Source organism: Danio rerio, chromosome 15 (assembly GCF_052040795.2).
Source record: "Danio rerio strain M-AB ecotype USA chromosome 15, GRCz13ab, whole genome shotgun sequence".
NCBI classification, from domain to species: domain Eukaryota; kingdom Metazoa; phylum Chordata; class Actinopteri; order Cypriniformes; family Danionidae; genus Danio; species Danio rerio.
In genome coordinates this window covers 45030165-45051044 of record NC_141035.1, presented here as the reverse complement: position 1 = coordinate 45051044, position 20880 = coordinate 45030165, and the positions used below count along the sequence as shown (strand labels likewise).

The following is a 20880-nucleotide window of genomic DNA, read 5'->3' as shown; positions in this document are numbered from 1 at the left end:
AAAAAGATTGGAAAATTTCTATTCATCCAACTGAAAAAAATGAAACACAACGCATCATGGTTTCCACAAAATAATTTTTGTTGGATCAGCACCTCCAAGTCCGAGGCCATGGTGCTCCACCGGAAAAAAAGTGGTTTGCCATCTCCAGGTTGGAGGAAAGTCCTTACCTCAGGTGGAGGAGTTTAAGTATCTCGGGGTTTTATTCACGAGTGAGGGAAGGATGGAACGTGAGATTGACAGGCGGATTGGTACAGCGGCAGCAGTAATGCGGTCAATGTACCGGTCCGTTGTGGTGAAGAAGGAGCCGAGCCGAAAGGCAAAGCTCTCAATTTACCGGTCAGTCTACGTTCCTACTCTCACCTATGGTCATGAGCTTTGGATCATGACCGAAAGGACAAGATCTTGCATACAAGCGGCCGAAATGAGTTTCCTTCGAATGGTGGCAGGACGCACTCTTATGGATAGGGTGAGGAGCTCGGAGTAGAGCCGCTGCTCCTCCACATCGAGAGAAGTCAGCTGAGGTGGCTCGGGCAACTTTTTCGGATGCCTCCTGGACGCCTACCTAGAGAGGTGTTCCAGGCATTTCCCACCGGGAGGCAGCCTCGGGGAAGACCCAGGACACGCTGGAGGGACTATGTCTCTCTGCTGGCCTGGGAACGCCTCGGGATCCCCCCTGAGGAGCTGGAGGAAGTGTCTGGGGATAGGGAAGTCTGGGGTTCTCTCCTAAGACTGCTGCCCCCGCGACCAGGCCACGGAAAAGCGGCAGAAGATGAATGATGAATGAATGAATGAATGTTCAACTTAATTTGTTTGTTTAGATTCAGCCGAAATAAACTGTTTAAAACATTTACCTTAAAAGAAAATGTAGTAAATCTAAGGAATCGTCCTTCAATAATTCAGTGCATTACTAAATTGTAATTATATTATTTATCATTTGACATTATGTATTTGTTTGTTGGTTAATCCTCTATTTTTCTCTAGTTTACCTACCAATATGAATTTCAAACTATAAATATACCTTTATTTCCTTATTTGCTGTCTGTCACTCACTGTACGAAACACAATTATACCATGACATACACATATTTGAATGACTATCATCATTATTCATTTTTATTATCATAATAACATTTTTAAAAAGTTAATACAAACTTAAACGAGTTAGAAAGACACGGCAAAAATATATATTTTTTTCTACTTAGGACTTTTATTCCAAGCGTCTCTATGAGGGCTTTTATTTTGAAGTGTAGCGTTCCTCCGGTTCAGACTCCGGTGATCTGCTGCGACCATGCCGACAGTCAGCGTGAAAAGAGATCTGCTTTTTGAAGCTCTGGGACAAACATACAGTAATATTTATCATTTATCTGTTTAATAAAATGAGCGTTATCAAGAATCTGACGTTAACGGGGAAAATTGTCTTATTGTGTGTAAGAGATTATGTCAACATCCGCTGAAATCATGGAGGAATTTCTTAACGAAATAAATTACACTTTGTATGTCGCATTTTTATCGTTTAAACCCATTTTATTATTACTTCATGAATTCATGTGGAGACTAGAAATTAATTTTATTTTAATAACATATGACACCAGTGTGTCGCAGCGATTGCATCAGATTTAAAGTATACCGACATCCCACCGCAATCACTGAAGATGTGTCTCATATTTAATATATATATAAAGTATTTAAGTCTGTTACTGCTTGTACAGTGTAATATTGTATGTTGTATAATGTAGTTTTTATTCTTCATCCATTTGAGAAGCTGATATGTCAAACTGGAAGCTCACTGATGACGACATCACAATGCGCCTCGGGATTTATGCTTTAATTTGTTTTTTTATTTGTGATTTGTGCATTAGCTGATGAAGAGTTTGATGAACTGTGTTTCGAGTTTGGCCTCGAGCTGGACGAAATCGTAAGTATGAAATTGTTTGCAAGCTAATCATATAAAAACGACAACCCCTTGTTATATGTATATAATAATCTCCTAATATGGTTTTCGTTGAAATATATTTGTACTAAATAAGCTATACAGTTATGTGATAAAATAGTTATAGCAAATCAAGTAACAATATACATAATGCATAATTACATTCATTTTTTTCTATATATATCCTAAGTTGGTATTGTGATTTCATTCATATACAGTTTTATCAAAATGTGTAGGCCTCTTTTAAACTTTAGATCTGTAGTGTCTGCTTTTTGTTGGCTGTATGTGTGCGGAGTAATACACAAAGGGTAAAGAGGCTGTACGGGTGCTGATATTACTTAAATATATCACGGCTATCAGCCAATCAGATTTGAGAACCTGACAGAACTGTTGTGTGTGTATATATATTTACACACACACACACACACACACACACATACATACATACATACATACATACATATATACATATATATATATATATATATATATATATATATATATATATATATATATATATATATATATATATATATATATATAAATAATTACGGAATAATTTTTACATATATAGTACGTTTGGCACATGTATATATAATTAGTATTGATATAAAATATTGACATTCATTATTTACAAGGAAAAAATGACTTTATACATTTATTATCATTTTTAGTAATAATATTACCATATGACGTGTATATATATGTATATATATATATATATATATATATATATATATATATATATATATATATATATATATATATTTATATATATATTATTAAATAATTATAATGTAGTTCCAGAAATGTATGTTATTTTCAATTAGAGTTTTTTAACAATCCATTATTTTGTCTCCCACATGTAGACCTCGGAGAAGGACATTATAAGCCGTGAGCAGGGAGATGATAAAGCAGAAGGAGCGTCTGATGTTGTGCTCTATAAGATCGACGTTCCAGCAAACCGCTATGATCTGCTGTGTCTGGAGGGTCTCGTTAGGGGTCTGCAGGTCTTCAAGGACAAGTAAGACCTGTTTGAGCTTCTGCAATTTGTCAGATGCTGTATTTAACATATTTTATCGAACTCTCACACTTAAAAATGATGACAGAAGTTTTTTTTATTAGGTAAATTTACCTAAAAAGTCCCGTGAAGTGCTTTAAAACCTGCACTTTTGATTAAGTGTTTGATGTAATTTCACCTGAAAAATGAAGATGGGGCAGCACTAGCCTTTCCTCTTGAAAACAAACAGTCAATAGCATTTTGTTTTTAATCAAGCTCTGCCAGTGAGAGTGGTTGAGCTCAAGCGCATGAAATGAAAAGCAAAAGAGAAGCGTCCTAAAGGGGGTGGGGCATGTCAGATACTAGAGAGCATTTGATTGGTCCAAAGATTTAATGAGAAACTAAAGTGTGAGGTGACGTCAAAAAATCCTAGATCAATTTAGGCGACAAAATCAAAGCTTTCAATGTTATTTATGACTTCTAGATGTGAGTTTTGAGAGTGCACTAGCTTATACACTCACTGGCCACTTTATTATGTATTTACTAATACCGGGTTGGGCCCAAAGTGTGCCAAGAAAATATTCTCCACACCATTACACCACCACCACCACAAACCCTTGAGATGGTTGTGGGTGACAATCCAAGTAGATCAGCAGTTTCTGAAATACTCAAACCAGCCCGTCTGGCCCCAACAACAATGCCACGTTCAAAGTCACTTAAATCACCTTTCTTCCCCATTCTGATGCTCGGTTTGTACGGCAGGAGATTGTCTTGATCATGTCTACATGTCTAGATGCATTGAGTTGCTGCCATGTCATTGGCTGATTAGAAATTTGCGTTAACGAGCAGTTGGACAGGTGTACCTAATAAAGTGGCCGATGAGTGTACATATCCTTGAAGACTAATATAATAATAACAATCTATAGAACTTTATTACTAATTTCACGGGACCTTCAATAATGTCTTACCAGGAAATGCTTTAGTATTTAAATAATATATTAACATTAAAAATCGTATGTAAAATATATTATGCTTATTTGTTTGTAGTTTTTAATGTATTTATTGTTATTATATTCATATAAATGGCTTGTGTTGCTGACATGGCATTAAATAAAAACAAGTGATGTTATATGCATTAAATATATGGCTGTTTTGCAGGATGGAAGCTCCTCGGTACAAGCGTGTGAGTCCTGCGGATGGAGGAGAGCCTCAGCGGCTGCTCATAACAGAGGAGGTTATTATCAGTGTCATCTTACAGCTTAGAGGAAATTAATTACATTGATTATGTGAGAGCAAGAAAGCATCAGCCGTATTGAGGAATGGAGAGGGATGATTGATTTGAATGTAATGGTTGTGGTGCTGTTATTTGATCGTACTTGTGTTTCTGTAGACGGCATCTGTGAGGCCGTTCGCTGTAGCCGCTGTACTGCGCAACATTACATTCACCCAGGAGCGATACGACAGCTTCATAGAGCTGCAGGAGAAACTGCACCAGAACATCTGCAGGTAAACACACAGACAAGCATGCGTTATTTTTATTGACACTGTTACGACCCGCTCATTTAAGGCGCAACATAATAGAAATCAACCAACAAGTTAGCATTAATGCAAACTATTTGTTATAAACGAAACTAATAGAACAACAATCAGTTAAAGCAACAAACAAATGTCTAGGGATAATAACAGAAATAAACAAAACATTAGCTACAGGATTTAAATAATGTAAAACAAAACAAAAGAGTCAATGAAATGGTAGGTGTTGACATGAGCAACCCGTATATACACATTTACACAACCAATTATGATTCGTAATGCAGTCATCTAATCAGGATCTGCCGCATTCTCCAATAAGATCTGGAGACTTTTATTTATTGTCATTCAAATGTACTGGTGTACACAGAACAAAATTTTGTAGCGTTGGCTCTGCAGTTTTAATAAAGAATAACACTAAACAATAAGTAAATAATATAAACTATCATATTCTCAGCAGCTGACTGATAGTCCTTATAGTCAAGTGGATCTGTAGTGCAAATGGCTGAGAATAGGTTTTTAGGGTGAGACTGAAAATGAGCAGAAAAGCAAAAATAGTACACAAAAAAGTAAGCATTATGTCACACATGACAAAAAATAAAAAATAAAAATATATATATGAGCAATATCACACGAGTAGCAGTGCGATATGACTGTATATCGCCGTAGGCCTCTTTTAAACTTAAGATCTGTAGTGTCTGCTTTTTGCTGGCTGTATGTGTGTGGAGTAATACACGAAGGGTAAAGAGGCTGTAGGAGTTCTAATATTGCAGAATATCACACGGCTATCAGCCAATCAGATTTGAGAACCAGACAGAACTGTTGTATAAATAAAAAAAATATATAATTAAATATATATATATATATATATATATATATATATATATATATATATATATATATATATATATATATATATATATATATATATATATATATATATAATTAGTATTGTTGTGAAAATTCTTTCTTACCAGGAAAAGGACGCTGGTTGCAATAGGAACTCATGATTTGGACACGATCTCCGGTCCGTTCACCTACACAGCCAAAGCACCCGGTGAAATCCGCTTCAAACCACTCAATCAGAGCCAAGAGTTCACTGCCACTGAGCTCATGAGTCTCTATAAGGTGAGATCTGATTGGCTGTTGAGGACAATTTTATATATATTTATATATATATATATATATATATATATATATATATATATATATATATATATATATATACATACATACATACATACATACAGTTGAAGTCAGAATTATTAGCCCCCTTTTGATTTTTTTTTCTCTTTTAAATATTTCCCAAATGATTTTTAACAGAGCAAGGAAATTTTCACAGTATGTCTGATATTATCTTTTCTACTGGAGAAAGTCTTATTTGTTTTATTTCGCCTAGAATGAAAGCAGTTTTAAGTTTTTAAAACCCATTTTTGAGACAAAATTACTAGCCCCTTTAAGCAAATTTTTTTCCGTTCATCTTCAGAACAAAAATTGGGGAAAAAATTAACTGGGGCGCTAATAAATCAGGGGGGCTAATAATTCTGACTTCAACTGTGTGTGTGTGTGTGTATATATATATATATTCAGATGTGTATTGATTGTTTATTGTCATATAGTCCGACAGTCACCTGAGGCACTACCTGCACATCATCGAGAACGAGCCTCTCTACCCGATTATATATGACAGTAATGGCATCGTCCTGTCCATGCCTCCTATCATCAATGGTGAGTTTAATACACTAAAATCAAAAAAAGATTGACTCACTTCCAAAACCAAAATCATCCATATAATTTTCTGATCATTTTTTCACCTCTTGTCATCCAAGATGGTAATTTCTTTCTTTATTTTCAGTTGAAAAAGGAATTGAGGTATTAGGGGAAATGTGCAGGATTGTTCTTAATATACCGTGGACATATATGGTGTTTGAATATTATTAATATTTATAATAATTATTTGTATTATTTTTAATTTATATATTTGTTTATATTTAGAAAATGACCAATTATTTTGCCAGGTAACACCTCTATTCCTAGCTGGATTACTGAAGCTGCACTGAAACGGCAATTTGGATGTGAAGTCTTTATTGAGGAAAAACCCTGCTTGTATTCCCTGAAAAAACTTAATTTAATATTTAATGAACATTTTGGATGACAGGGAGGTGATTAAATTATCAGGAAATTTTCATTCTGGAAGTGAAATTATTCTTTAATCCTTCTGCAAATAATTATGCTGGATTTAATATAATACTTAATAAGCATTAAGCATTATTTAATGCTTAGATTTAGTTTTTAACTCTCTATTTCAGGGAACCACAGCAAAATCTCATTAAACACAAAGAATGTTTTCATTGAGTGCACGGCCACAGACCTCACAAAGGTAAACCACTTTACTGACACCAAACATAAGATCAGATTTTCTTCAAGTCAAGAATATTTTCTAATAATGCAATATACAATATATTTCTAAGATTTGGGTTGTAAGATATTTCATTTTTATTGTATTTTTGGTTCTGCATGGATGCAAATAGTACAAAAGTGACAGTAAATACATTAATAATGACTCAATAAAATGCAAATTATTAAGAAACCTTCTTTTAGCAAATAATTCTGAACAAAATGTCATTATTGGGATTTCTGATCAGGAAATCATCATAATAGACTAATTTCTAAAGGAATATGTGAACAAAAAATAATGATGCAAAAAAAATCTTTGCATCATCAGAATAAATGACATTTTTCAATATAATTGCATTGAAAAACAGACTTCATGAGGGTACATATATTGTAATATTTACTCTATAGCCGAATAATATGTTGTTTGCTTGAACCACAGGATGCATTTAAATGTGCAAAATGTAATGTGTGTGTGTGTGTTTGCAGGCAAAGATCACGCTGGACATGATAGTGACCATGTTTAGTGAATACTGTGAGCAGCCCTTCACGTGAGTTCTGTCACTATTGCCATCATTTCTAGCACGATCATGTGCTAGAGTGTGCATTTGTCATGATGTTTTTCTCTGTGTTCAGGGTTGAGGAGGCAGAGGTTGTTTATCCTGATGGCAGAATGTGTGTGTATCCTGTAAGTATACACTCCTTTGCTTGTCTAACACACTTAAAGTAATGAAGTGTATATGACAAAAGTAGTTCACCCAAAAATGAAAATAACCCCATAATTGACTCCTCCGCCAGCCATTATTGGTTTATATGACTTTTTCTGTCAGACAAACACAGTTGGTGTAGATTTATATTCGTGAGCTATTGCTTTAAGCTCTGTTGATTTGTTATGATCATGTGAATAATGCAACTATCATTATTTATACAAGAGTGGATACTGTTAGTATGATGTAAAAGCATGGTTTACATGTTAAAAATGCAACCAAAGGGAACTACTTTAGTTGCACACAAGCAGAGTTTCAGCTAGAGATGTATATAAATGTAAATGTATGCTATACACACTATCGTCAGAAACATTCATTAGATTTGAAGTAAATTGTTGTGTAAGCACTCTTAAAGACCTTTTTATAAAATGTATTTGACTCAGTTGAAGAAAAATGAATGAATGAATGAAAATGTTTTCCAAATAATTAAAAAAATATGAAGCAGCACTGCATTTTGCATATCATTTGCACTGATAAATCACAATAATAACGAATGTTTTCTGATGTAATATTCTGAAAAATTATTACAATTTAAAGTTGTTTTCTGCTTTAATTTATTTTGAAATGTAGTTCGTTCCTATATAAAAAATTTTCATTTATTCCTTGTATAAACAATGTTGAAATCAAAATTTTAATTAGTTAAAATTTCAAAGGAACAGCATTTATATAATTTGTTATTTGTAAATGTTTTTACTGTCACTTTTAGTCAGTTTAATGCATCCTTGTTCATTAGAAGTGCAATTTAAATATATATATATATATATATATATATATATATATATATATATATATATATATATAAGCTTTAGAACAGATCGAAATATAAAAACTACTGTAAATTTTAAGAAATTATTACAATTATGTCTGTTTTCTATTTTGAATTTATTTTGAATTGTAGTTTATTCCTTTACAAACATTTTCGTTTATTATTTGCATTACCAATGTTAAAATCTATTTAAAACTTTAATGAATTAAAATAAAAACAGCATTTATATAATTTGTTATATTATAAATAGTTTTACTGTCACTTTTAATCAGTTTAATGCATCATTGTTGATTAAGAGTATACTTAAATTCTGATCAAATTAAAGAAACTACTATATTTTTATGGAAACACATAACACTTTAAAGTAACTGTTTTTTTTATTATTTTGAAATGTAGTTTATTCCTTTACAAACATTTTCATTTATTCCTAGTACAATGTTAAAATCTATTGAAAAATTTTTAGTTAGTTAAAATTTCAAATTTATTTATATTCAATTTAAATTAAATATTTAATTTATATATTTTAGATTTAGATTATAAATGTTTTTCTGTCACTTTTAATCAGTTTAATGTATTCTTGTTTATTAAAAAGTATATATTTTTATGTATATATTTAAACTTGAACGGGTAGTATTTATAAATAGACTTTCTAGACTTTGCATTTATTGTTGGTCTATTTAAAATGTTTACATTTTGCAACATTATTACGTTACCTTAGATTTATGAGGTTCTATCTGACATTTTTGTCAAAATTGAGTTATTGACACATTCCTATTAAAATGACAACTCATTTACATTATGGGATGTTTTTTTATAAGTTGTTTACATTTTAAGACTTTAAAAAAAAACATCATAAATAAAAAATCATTCAGAACGCAGATAGAACCTTGTAATTCCAAGATGACGATTATCAATAATAAGTTTAAATATAATATAATTATACAAAAAAAAATTACATAACACTTAATTGGCTTTAAAGAACAAGTCACATTATGAATACACAATTTAGGAAAATGCAGTTTACACAAAACCATATTGTCTTTAAAGAAAAAATCATATCATAAATAATGATAAATGATACCTTTTTAAAGTTATTTTTGTTATTCTTTCTCATTAGGAGCTGGCGTACAGGACGGAGACTCTGTCTGGGGAGTTCATCAACAAAAAAGTTGGCATCAAGTGAGAACATTTTAAACATTTTATAATATGAATGCTCATTCTCATGTTCAGTCAGCATATTGAACATCTGTATTTGTTTTTCTCAGTGAATCTGCAGAAAGCATCGCTCAGCTGCTGACCCGCATGTGTCTGAGGTCGGAGGTCAGCGGTGAGGACGGTCAGATCCAGGTGGAGATCCCGCCCACTCGCTCTGATGTCATCCATGCCTGTGACATCATGGAGGACGCGGCCATCGCGTACGGCTTCAACAACATCGTCAGGAGCACGCCTCGCACTTACACCGTAGCCAATCAGGTTCGACAGCAACATTCAATCCGACCAATCAAAACGCTTTAAACTCGAGCTAAACCAAAAATAGAGATTCTGTCATCAGTGAGTGTTTACATGCACAGACGTACTTAGATTATGCTTAAGAAGCTGATAACGCGGATGTTTCGAGAAATTGCTAAACAATTAAAATCGCATCCACTTTTTCCAAACCTGTTTGCGTTTTTTTTCTATTAAACACAGGAGGAGATATTTTCCAAAATGATTGAAACCAGTAGTCATTAGCTGGGTTTCCATCCTAATGTAAAGCAAGTCTTTTCAAAGTTTGCAAATTTTTTTTTACAAATGACTTACAATTACATACAGTCGTTAGAGCAGCCTGTAGTAGTATTGGTAACCAAGCAACTAGTAGTAAAAAGGCAAGCACAATGGAGACAGCTAATTTGGTCTTGTGTAGTAATGTTCACTACATCAGAGTTTATTGGGTAAATGTGTTTTCAGATCTAATTTTTTGCAATAAACCTTTGTCACACAAGTCCTAAACCATTACTAGGAAGCATAAAATCTTTATTACAAATTATTTATTCTAAATCTGTCCTTTGCATCACTAGTTTCTCTAGATACTTCAAAATGTGCATTAACACAGAAATGTATGGAGCATGGAAACCCAGCTAATGACTTCTATAGTATTTCTTTCCTTACTATGAAAGTCGATGGCTACTGGCAATGTTCTTTAAATATCCTCTTTTGTGGACAAGTGTCGACAGAAGAAAGAAGCTCAAATGTTTTTGAAATAAAACATTGTGCAATTCTTAATGCGCCTCATACGGGTGAGTGGGCTTGACAAACCACCTGTAGAAACTCTCTTTTCTTTATTTGCACCAGACACTTTACTTAAACTCCATCTTACAAGGACTCAATAAGAAAAACTTGTGAATGTACCACGAATCATGTTGCGTTTACGTTTTCAACCGTATTGGCTCTATTTTACCAATCTAGGCGCAAATGTCAAATGTGTCTGAATCTACTTTTGATATTTTAAGGATTGAAAAATAAGGTTTGCGCCCTGGCTCACGGTCTAACAGGGTTGTGCTATTCTCTTATTGAGTTATGGGTGTGTTTTGAGCATAACATGCTTTGAACCAATCAGAGTCTCATCTCTCATTCCCTTTAGAAGTCTGTTGCGTTGTGCCATGGTGCATTTGGACTTGCTTTGTAAGTGGAAAAACTGAATGCTTCACTAGCAAGTTAAACAGACTATCTGCAGCGCGAGGATAAAGAATGAGCCTCCTGTATTCAGCCTCTTTCTCTTTACTTTTACTCTTAACTCCTTTATTTTCGTGGATAAGGAAACGGTGTTGTTCGCACTCCTAATATCTATTAGCCTACATATTTAATTTCATTTGTTAACTGCAAAGATTGGTTTAAAAACTATTTCTAAATTCAGTTCTAATTTCGAAAAAACGAATGAACAATAATAATGAAGAGATTGGCGCGGTCTATTTTAGTTTCTTAAAATAGTAAAGCTCCAACAATACGCCTTAACACACCTTTATTTTAGGCCAGCACATCCACGAGTCCACAAAGTGATGCAAATGGATGTGCAATTTAAGCAACGTGGCGCAAAACGTGAAAATTACTGTTGCAACAAGTAGCGCCAAACACGTCTTGCACTGGGTGTATGATAGGGCCCTAAATGTCTCTTTTGCACAATATTGTTATGTCTTATGAAAAAGTACTTGTATAGTCTATCTTGAGTTATGTGTAAAGTTAAGCACTTATAGTATATGTTTAGTTAGTATTGTTAGATTATTGCTCCGGTATGTTAGTTACGTATAGGTTTAAAATAGCTCTTACATCCAGTGTTTTGTTCATGTTTATGATTGTTTATTTATGTAGCTCTGTAGTCTTGGAATACACACATGTAGATGAATGACACTAAACCTCAAAGTGACTTGACTAAATGTGTGTGTTTTTGTGTTTTGCAGCTCCCTGTAAATAAACTGACAGAATTATTGAGGCAAGATCTTGCAGCTGCTGGCTTTACTGAAGCTCTAACATTCGCTCTGGTAAAGAAATCATATATTACTGATGCTATGAAAAACAGAGAGTGCATTTGTTTCTGTATGTTTGTTTATGTGCACAACCACAACGACATTAACAAAACCTTTTGTTTGTTTGCCTATGCATTTATTTATTTATTTATTTTGTCTCTGTAGTGCTCACAAGAAGACATTGCTGATAAACTCAGGAAAAACATGGCAGAAATCGGAGCAGTTCATATCTCCAACCCGAAGACCGCAGAGTTTCAGGTAACATCCACAAACCTATTTTAAAGATCTGATTGGCATTTCTCACATTTGTCCACTAGTGGGTGCTGTCACACGTTTTTTTACACTGATAGTGCACATTAAAAAATGAAAACTCTGTCCTCATTTACTTCAAAATTCTTTCTTCTGTTGAACACAAATTATATTTTGAAGAAAGCTGGACACCATTGACCTCCATAGTTTTTGTTTTTTGGATGGTTACAGGTTTCTGAACATTCTTCAAAATATCTTTTTTGTGTTCAGCAGAATAAATGAACTCATAAAGGCGTATTTCCACTTAATGGAGGGTAAATTTGTTGTCGAAATTTGAATTTTTGGGTGAATTATCTCTATAATGATCAGTAAATGAGAGGTTTGACAAACTCACCCATTCTGTCCTCTAGGTGGCACGTACCTGTCTTCTTCCTGGGCTGCTGAAAACAGTCGCTGCCAACAGAAAGATGCCACTTCCTCTCAAACTGTTCGAGATTTCGGACGTCGTCCTGAAGGATGAAACAAAAGGTGTGTTAGCCATCTTATCTGCTTTTGTGGATCTTAAAAAACATTTTTTAAAGGGACAGTACACTTCAAACAATATACAGTTGAAGTCAGAATTATTAGCCCCCCCCTGTTTATTTTTCCCCCCAATTTCTGTTTAAAAGAGAGAATATTGTTTTCAGCACATTTCTAAACATAATAGTTTTAATAACTCATCTCTAATAACTGATTTATTTTTATCTTGGCCATGATGACAGTAAATAATATTTGACTAGATCTTTTTTAAGACACTTCTATACAGCTTAAAGTGACATTTAAAGGCTTAACTAGGTTAATTAGGTTAACTAGGCAGGTTAGGGTAATTAGGCAAGTTATTGTATAACAATGGTTTGTTTCTGTAGACTATCGAAAAAATAGCTTAAAGGGGCTAATAATTTTGTCCTTAATGTTGTTTAAAAAATTAATAACTGCTTTTATTCTAGCCGAAATGAAACAAATAAGAGAAGAAAAAATATTATGAGACATACTGTGAAAGTTTCCTTGCCCTGTTTAACATAATTAGAAAAATATTTTAAAAAGCAAAAAATATTCAAAGGGGGCTAATAATTCTGACTTCAACTGTATATGCCAGCATTTATTTGCCCTCAAGTTTTATATGTATATGAATTTCTTCTTCTGAAAGCAAAATAATATACTATGGAAGTCAATGGAGACCATCCACTGTTTGGTTATTAAGCTCTTGTTTCTAATATAATCTTTTTTTGTCGAGCAATGAGGGTAAACCACTATTTAAATTCTTGTCCATTTAAAATCAAGCTTTCACAAATGAAGCACATAAAGAGTCTTGAATCAATCAATCTTAGTTTTTTTCTTCCTCAATACATTTATCTAAACATCCTTATATTAGGTTACATCTAACAATAAACATGTTTGCTTAATATGAGAATGAATATGTCAATTGTGTTTCTCTTTTATTATTTTATTGACACATTTTGATCTTTAAGTAAATTTGTTCTGATCAATTTAACAGACTCAGTTTCCCAGAGTTATTTTGGTTCTCGTGCGAATGTCCTTTAATGGTTGTACTGAAAAATAAGACAATAATACTGAGGAATATTTGTTTTTCTGCCAAAAATGTGCAGTGAAGTGTTTTTCTGATATATTATAAAATGTTACATTAAGAATCAATGCAAATTGAGAGAAAGGAGAGTTCAGCTCATTATCAAAGAGCTGCGCTAGATTATCTCGAAATGCAAAGTTTATTTCAGGAAATCAGTGGAATTTTAATTCATTGCTTGTGATACTTCACACATTCACATATGTGAACGGAGACTGGCAGTACCTACAGACATTATAATAAAGGGTGGCCGTGTTTACATGTCGAAGCAACAGAACGAAAGCGGACCATGCTTTCTTTTATAATGTCTATGGTCAGTACGTCAAATGTATGGATGCACACACACACACCCCAAACAGCAGCAGGGCAGAGGTGTGCCAGTCACTGAATCTAGCATGTAGGTGTTCACAACTGTCTGCCACATTAAATCTTTATTTTATGCACTGTGTTTGTCAAAGTTATCTCTAGCTCAAATGACGCCATACGCTTATTTTACGAGGCTGCCATTTTAAAGAGCCAAAGCGAGGAAGAAACTCGTAAGTAGTGGATCAGTGCCAGGGTTCAACGCTAAGGATTTTTTATACGGGTCCGATCGGGCCATTGGTTGAGATTTTTACTTGCCCTGCCAAAATTTTTACTGGCCCCACCAAAAAAAACTAAAAAGTTAATAGCTATTTCTTGGCCACATATTTTGAATAATGGCAAAATTATGCCTGTGAATCTAGAATTTTAACATTTTAAATATGTTAATAAATGTATAATGAGCAAAAGGATTTTATGCAAATAAAAGAGCAGTATGAAAAATGTGCTGGTATTTTAATGCAATTCTAAATAATTTTTATAAAAATGGCTTGCCAAACTGACAACTGTTTTTTTTTTTTTGTTGTTCTTTCTTTTCAGTTCCTTAATTTTGTACCAATGTAATTGTCTGCTTCTAAGACTTTAGAAACAGACGTTTTCTTTTAGCCTCATTGTTTAATTTTGCCGCCATGTTGCCATCTTTTGGCTGTACTGGTTGTTACTGGGTTACAAAAAAAAAAAAAACGCTTTCATCGTTACTGGCCGATAGGGGCCAGTAACAATCCTGTCTACTGTCCCGAGTGTCTTTCACGCTGGCCCCGGGCCATCGGGCAGTCCTTATTGTTGAGCCCTGAGCACTGTAAACATTGCAGCAACATGCTGTGGACTACAAACCTCCAGCTGTTGCCGAGATTTCAAAATGCAGAAATGGTGTAAACATTGCTTTAATATCATTCAGTTAGTTTAATTTAAACAATTAAAAGCAATTTAACATCAAACAACATCACAATCTTTTTAAGAGTAATATGCTCAAGTGTCCTCCTGGGCTTCAGTTCATGGCACCAGTTAAACACAGTGGGGATGCTTCCCTGCTTCAGCCTATGTAACCCAGTGAGCAGTAAAAAACTGTAGTCCTTTGTAGCACACTCTCGTGTTGTCTGTTTTAGTGTTGTCCTGGTACTGATGTTTTAAAAGCATTCATTTCCAGCTAACATCCAAGCACCGCTGAGCGCGTTCACAAACAGCGCTGAGTTACCATAGTATTCACCATTGCTCAACAGTTTACCGCTCTTCACCATGTGCAAACACAAATACACGGAGACTGAAGCGAGAAGCAGCCGTGAAGATCAGTCGAGTCATCAAGCAGATCGCTCATCTGTGTTTGTGATCGGTGAGCAGCGGTTGATGAACTGATGACCATGTCAGCCAATCACAGTCATTTCTGTTGAGCTCGTGAGCACAATCGCAAATCAGCGCTGTTTTAAGAAAGCCATCAATAGTGCCTTAAATGTTAGTGGGAAATTGACGTTTTTTTCTTTTATTAAGTATCTTGACGAGTCTTAAATAGTGAAAGAATCAGTTCATTAACTCAAATTTGAGAAAAGGGCATCTAAAATGTCTGTTTGGGAAAGAAAACGTTAGCTAACTAAAGCCATTTAGCTGAAAATGGGCACTGATATCCCATTTTATTTTCACCATTCATTCAGAACAGACCTTCGGGCCACTTGGAAGGCGGTAAAATGATAACTTTGTCTCGATTTCTCTTCGCTGATAAGATATACAGCCAGCTACATTACAACGTTACTTTGTAACTCCCATTGATACTACCGGGTTTCTTCCCACCGCAGCCTCGATTTCACTTTTAAAAATGGCATCCATGTGAAATCAGTCTATTCTTTATTTAGCTTTTTGCTTGAACGCTGGCTCTGAACTGTCAAAACACCTCTCAAAGCACTTTTTCGCATGTAAAAAAAAAAAAAAAAAAAAAACGGCAGTGTGTCAATACAATTCACACAATGTGGTGTCGATTTTTTTATTTTTATTTTTGAAGTTTTTATTAAAATTTTACATTTAGTGTGCAAAAAACTTTAATCTTTAAATAAAGTTTGACACTCAAATTATTTCAAATAAAAAACCAGTTTGTGCCTTCTTAACCTCCTAGGGCCCCAAGTGTCCACATACGTGGACAGCACATTAGCTCTTAAGTGGCTTTTTAAAATACTTTGTATGTTTTATATTTTGTTACCGACATAAACTGTCATCCTTCAACTGTTTTGCAGCATATGAAATGTCCCAAACCCTATTTTTAACTGTCCAAAATGGGAAAAAATAGTTTTTACACTCTGATAGTCAAAGCAAATAAAAAAAAAATTGTTTGTTAAATTTGCATAAAAAATTCTGGAATAAGTGTTTTATGTAAATTGGGACCACGAGTCCACGTATATGGAAATCATCTTTCTCTAAAAGTACATCATATCAAAAGATGATACTTAGATTTTTATTCTAATTAGGTTCCAATAAGCCCAAATAGCAAAGAGAAATCAAAATTGCATGTAAAAAAACACCTTGGGCCTTAAGAGGATAACCCTTTAACTTCCACACTAAGTTTTGTTTTGATCAATATCTTAGATTAAATTGTGTTCCCGAAAACCCTCCAAGCTGAATTTAGACATTTAAACCTATAGACAAAAAGTCAATCAAGCAAGTATGATCCAATTCAAAGGGTTAAACTTATGGAATATTTAATTTTGACAGATTTTTTTGGTCTTAAAGGTGAGCTAATGTGCAAAAAAAAACTTTTACAAGGGGATAAAACACAGTTGTGTGGCAGCAGTCAATATGTGAATATAAGCAGCTTCTATCTTTAATAATCACACTTGGTAAAAACAGTCTGCAGAATCATGCTGCAGTCACACTCGACCAGGGGTGGGCAAACTCGGTCCTGGAGGGCCGGTGTCCTGCACAGTTTAGCTCCAACCCTAATCAAACACATCTGCTTATAGATTTCTTGTGATCTTAAAGACACTAATTAGCATGTTCAGGTGTGTTTGACTAGTGTTGGAACAAAACTCTGCAGGGACACCGGCCCTCGAGGATCAAGTTTGCCCATCCCTGCACTAGACTTTGTACGTGCAAAATTTAGTTGTGCGGCACTGCGAAAATGGGCGGGAAAAACAAGATGATTATGCATTTGAAAAAGTGAGAGATTGGTCCATGTTTTAAATTTCTGTCCGGATTGGTCTCACATGATGTGATTTCACAGGGCAGATTCACCAAGTTTATATAAAAAAAATGTGTATGGTATTTAGAGCTGAGACTTCACATACACACTCGAAGGACATCAGAGACTTATTTTACATCTTGTAAAACAAGACTTAATAGGTCCCCTTTAAAATATTTAATTTCCCTTCATAAAGCCACTAGATAGTTTGTCACATGTAAGTCATGCTAATCAACAACCTCTGAACTTCCTCCGTCTCTCAGATGTAGGAGCTCGTAACAACCGGCGTCTCTGTGCCATTTACTACAACAAGAGTCCAGGTTTCGAGGTCATCCATGGGCTTCTGGATCGGGTCATGCAGCTGCTGGATGTCAAACCGGGCCGTGATCAAGGATACCACATACAGGCGGCAGAAGGTGAGGAAGAAAAGCTCAAAGTCCACATAATAATAATGATGATGATGTTCTTCCTCTGATACTCAGAGAGATGACTGTGTGCATCCGTTTAATGAGCTCATGAGTCATATTCAAAGATTAATTTTGACTGGTTAATATTTAACAGCGTGCAGTAGGTCAACAGAATGTTAACAGGAAGTCTTTTATTGCTGGACAGATCATGTTTTCCTCATTTTCATTTCCACCTAATGGACGAGTTAAGCTTTTCATCAACTCTGGGGTGATTCTGAGCCTGAATTCGGCCACAACTTTCTCTGCGTTTCAGCAAATGAAAGGATTTTTTGGTGACGAATCTTAATTGGGAAATTTTTCAAAAACTTAATATACTCACTGGGCAAATTGACTTCCCTTTCGTTATGCTGGTGGCTTATTTTGCCCCCTTGACTTCCATTATAATGACATTTTTTGATTGCGAAAAACCACGACACCATATACTCATGGAATCGAGATTTTTGGTATTTTGGATTTTTGGACTAAACAAAAACATAGTAAGTGTATTTATTAGGGCTGTCAATTGATAAAAAAAAAAAAAAACGAATAAATCACACTTATTTTGTAATTAATCACGATTAATCATAAAAGCCATATTTAATACAGAAATAAAAACACAGGCATGCGGGTGCCATTTAAATTTCAAAACAATCAACGCCAATAACAAACAAAAATGATTTCCAGGTTGGATTTCTAAGTGAACTAAAAAAAAAAAAATCCAAAATACAGGCATTGCAAATTTTAAACACTATTATAATAATAAAGTACTGAATACAAACAAGTGTACTCATTGTGAAGTTGTATTGCGAGTTGAGAACATTAATTATAAAGTAGAAACAATTTTGCGTAGTCCTCCTTAACATTTAGCCAGTTGCTAAGACAGTCCAGTCTATTGACATTATCGAGGGACAATGTGGACCTTTTCTTTTGAATGATGTGAGCTGAGAGTGAAAACAGTCTCTCACAAGCAAATCACTGAATCAGTACATGAATTTCGGTGCCTAATTTTGGTGCCACTGGTGATGTGACAAGGACGCAAAAAGCACAGAGGGGTACATCAAAGGCACGTACCAAACACTATAGACTTCTGACAAGGATTTGGGTCACACGGTCTATAAACATTTAATTCTAAACAGCTTTGAGGGATATGGACACCGTCTACGATATTAGGCGTTTGCACTTGTTGCTAGGAAACGCACACATAGCGCAAGTTCAGATTTTCGAACTCGAGTGTCAAACGCCCAAAACGCTTAATTCGCACCGCACAATTCGCATCATTCGCAGGATGTCTATTTGTGCCTTTGCATTGACTTAACATGTTAATCAATTGCGCTTGACACTTCTTCCGTGTCTGGTGCGAACTAGGGTTGGGCCAATAGAAAATGCCATCGCCGATGGCCGACAGACACAACGATGCTGAGCCGGCATCGTCATCCTCCGCCCCCGTTGCAAATCCGCTTGTGAAAAATCTTTAACTTTGACGCTTGTACTTAGTAATTTTAGCTAAAACATCAGATACTGTTGGTTGTGCACCTTTTTTACCAACCAAGTTCGTCAACGCCATTATAACGACAGGTATATGTGTCTAACTTATATTTATTCATTTATTATTTGGTTATGGGTTAAACAAAGACCATACGGGTCAGGTAGTTAAAACGTTAGGCTACAAATAATTAATTCGTTATGAATTATTTAATTATTCATAATTAATTCACCGCTGCCAATGATGATGATGCCATCGTCCATCGCGATGTTCAATATTAGACATCGTACGATGCCAAATTGTTCGACATCGCCCAACTCTAGTGTGAACGCAGTTTATTTAAGATTGTTACACCTTTATGGAATAAAAAAAATATTAACACAAACATATCAAGTAGTAAATGCTGAGAATTATAAGGTATATAGCTGTGTGTATAATGTTTAAATCACTTCTGTAATTCTAGTTCAGTGCAGACACCAAAGTTGAACATTTCACTTTTTTTTCATGAATAACACTAAAATAGGCCTTCCTTCTGAACTATAGAAGTAATTTTTAAATCACTTTAATATTGTAATACTTTCTTACAGATTCAACCTTCTTCCCTGGTCGCTGTGCTGAGATCTTTTCATCAGGCAAGAGCATCGGGCACCTCGGGGTCCTCCACCCTGACGTCATCAGTCGCTTTGAGCTCACGATGCCCTGCTCCGCTATAGAAATCGATATTGAGCCCTTCCTGTGAGGTCATTATGCAGAGTATTTTAGCCACACCCCTATCCATTAGCCCCTTCTCCTACATAAACAGTACCGCCCCCTTCTGTCTTCAGGAAACGAGCTCTAGTTACAACAGCATGTGTTACTGTATGCCCAGAAGATAAATCACTGTTTTACTCCATATTAAACATCAAGACTGAGTCGTTGTGTCCACTTCATTTAATGACAAGGAAATAAATAAATGAATATGGATGAGTAAACCCACAAATGTCTATAATTTTCAGCTTTTTGTCAAGCAGTGTCCTCCAAAGTGCCAAGCTGTAACATAGGGCAGTGTTTCTCAACCACGTTCCTGGAGGACCACCAGCTCTGCATATTTCCCTGTCTCCTTAACCAAACACACCTGAATCAGATTATCAGCACATTAGCAGAGACTTAAAGACCTTTAATTGGCATGACAAAGGAGACATCTAAAACATGCAGGGTTGGTGATCCTCGAGGAACGTGGTTGAGAAACACTGACATAGAATTAAAACATTTATTTAATGCTAGGCGAAATAAGGTTGTTGAAATGTTGATGTTGCTTGAAGAAGAGGTTATCTACATCAAGGTGGTTGTTATCGAATATTATTACATGGCTGTCTGGAATACTCTAATCTGATTGGTCAGTCGTGCAGGATATGTTACTCTCAGATAACAACCGCTGAATACGTCGGCTCATCTGTAAACTTCCAATCAACTTGACCGTCAATGAACACGCTCACATTTATAAACTTACAACCACATTTATGTGCATCTGTTTGTCTGTCAGGTTACTGTATACTCCATTCAGCCGTTTTCGTTTCTGTCAGATTTGTGTTTTTGACTGTTTGTCGCCATCTTGTGACTTAATAATGCACAGGTTAGTGTATACTCCATCAGCTGTTTTTGTTTCTGTCAGCTTTGCGTTTAATTAAAAAATTA

At 34.8% G+C, this 20880-nt stretch overlaps 1 protein-coding gene across 2 annotated transcripts; it reads left to right on the top strand.

Annotated features, from left to right (window-relative positions):
- Positions 1 to 1254: 1254 nt before the first annotated feature.
- farsb (phenylalanyl-tRNA synthetase subunit beta) lies at positions 1255 to 20181 on the top strand. Of its 2 annotated transcripts, NM_001007768.1 has the most exon segments (17): positions 1281 to 1346; positions 1860 to 1915; positions 2800 to 2954; positions 4089 to 4164; positions 4321 to 4436; positions 5438 to 5588; positions 6080 to 6188; positions 6770 to 6840; positions 7344 to 7405; positions 7491 to 7542; positions 9505 to 9566; positions 9653 to 9860; positions 11822 to 11902; positions 12053 to 12145; positions 12547 to 12664; positions 17541 to 17693; positions 19794 to 20181. In NM_001007768.1, coding segments are annotated over 17 exon segments (1773 nt in total). In that variant the 5' UTR covers positions 1281 to 1288; the 3' UTR covers positions 19946 to 20181.
- Positions 20182 to 20880: the final 699 nt, after the last annotated feature.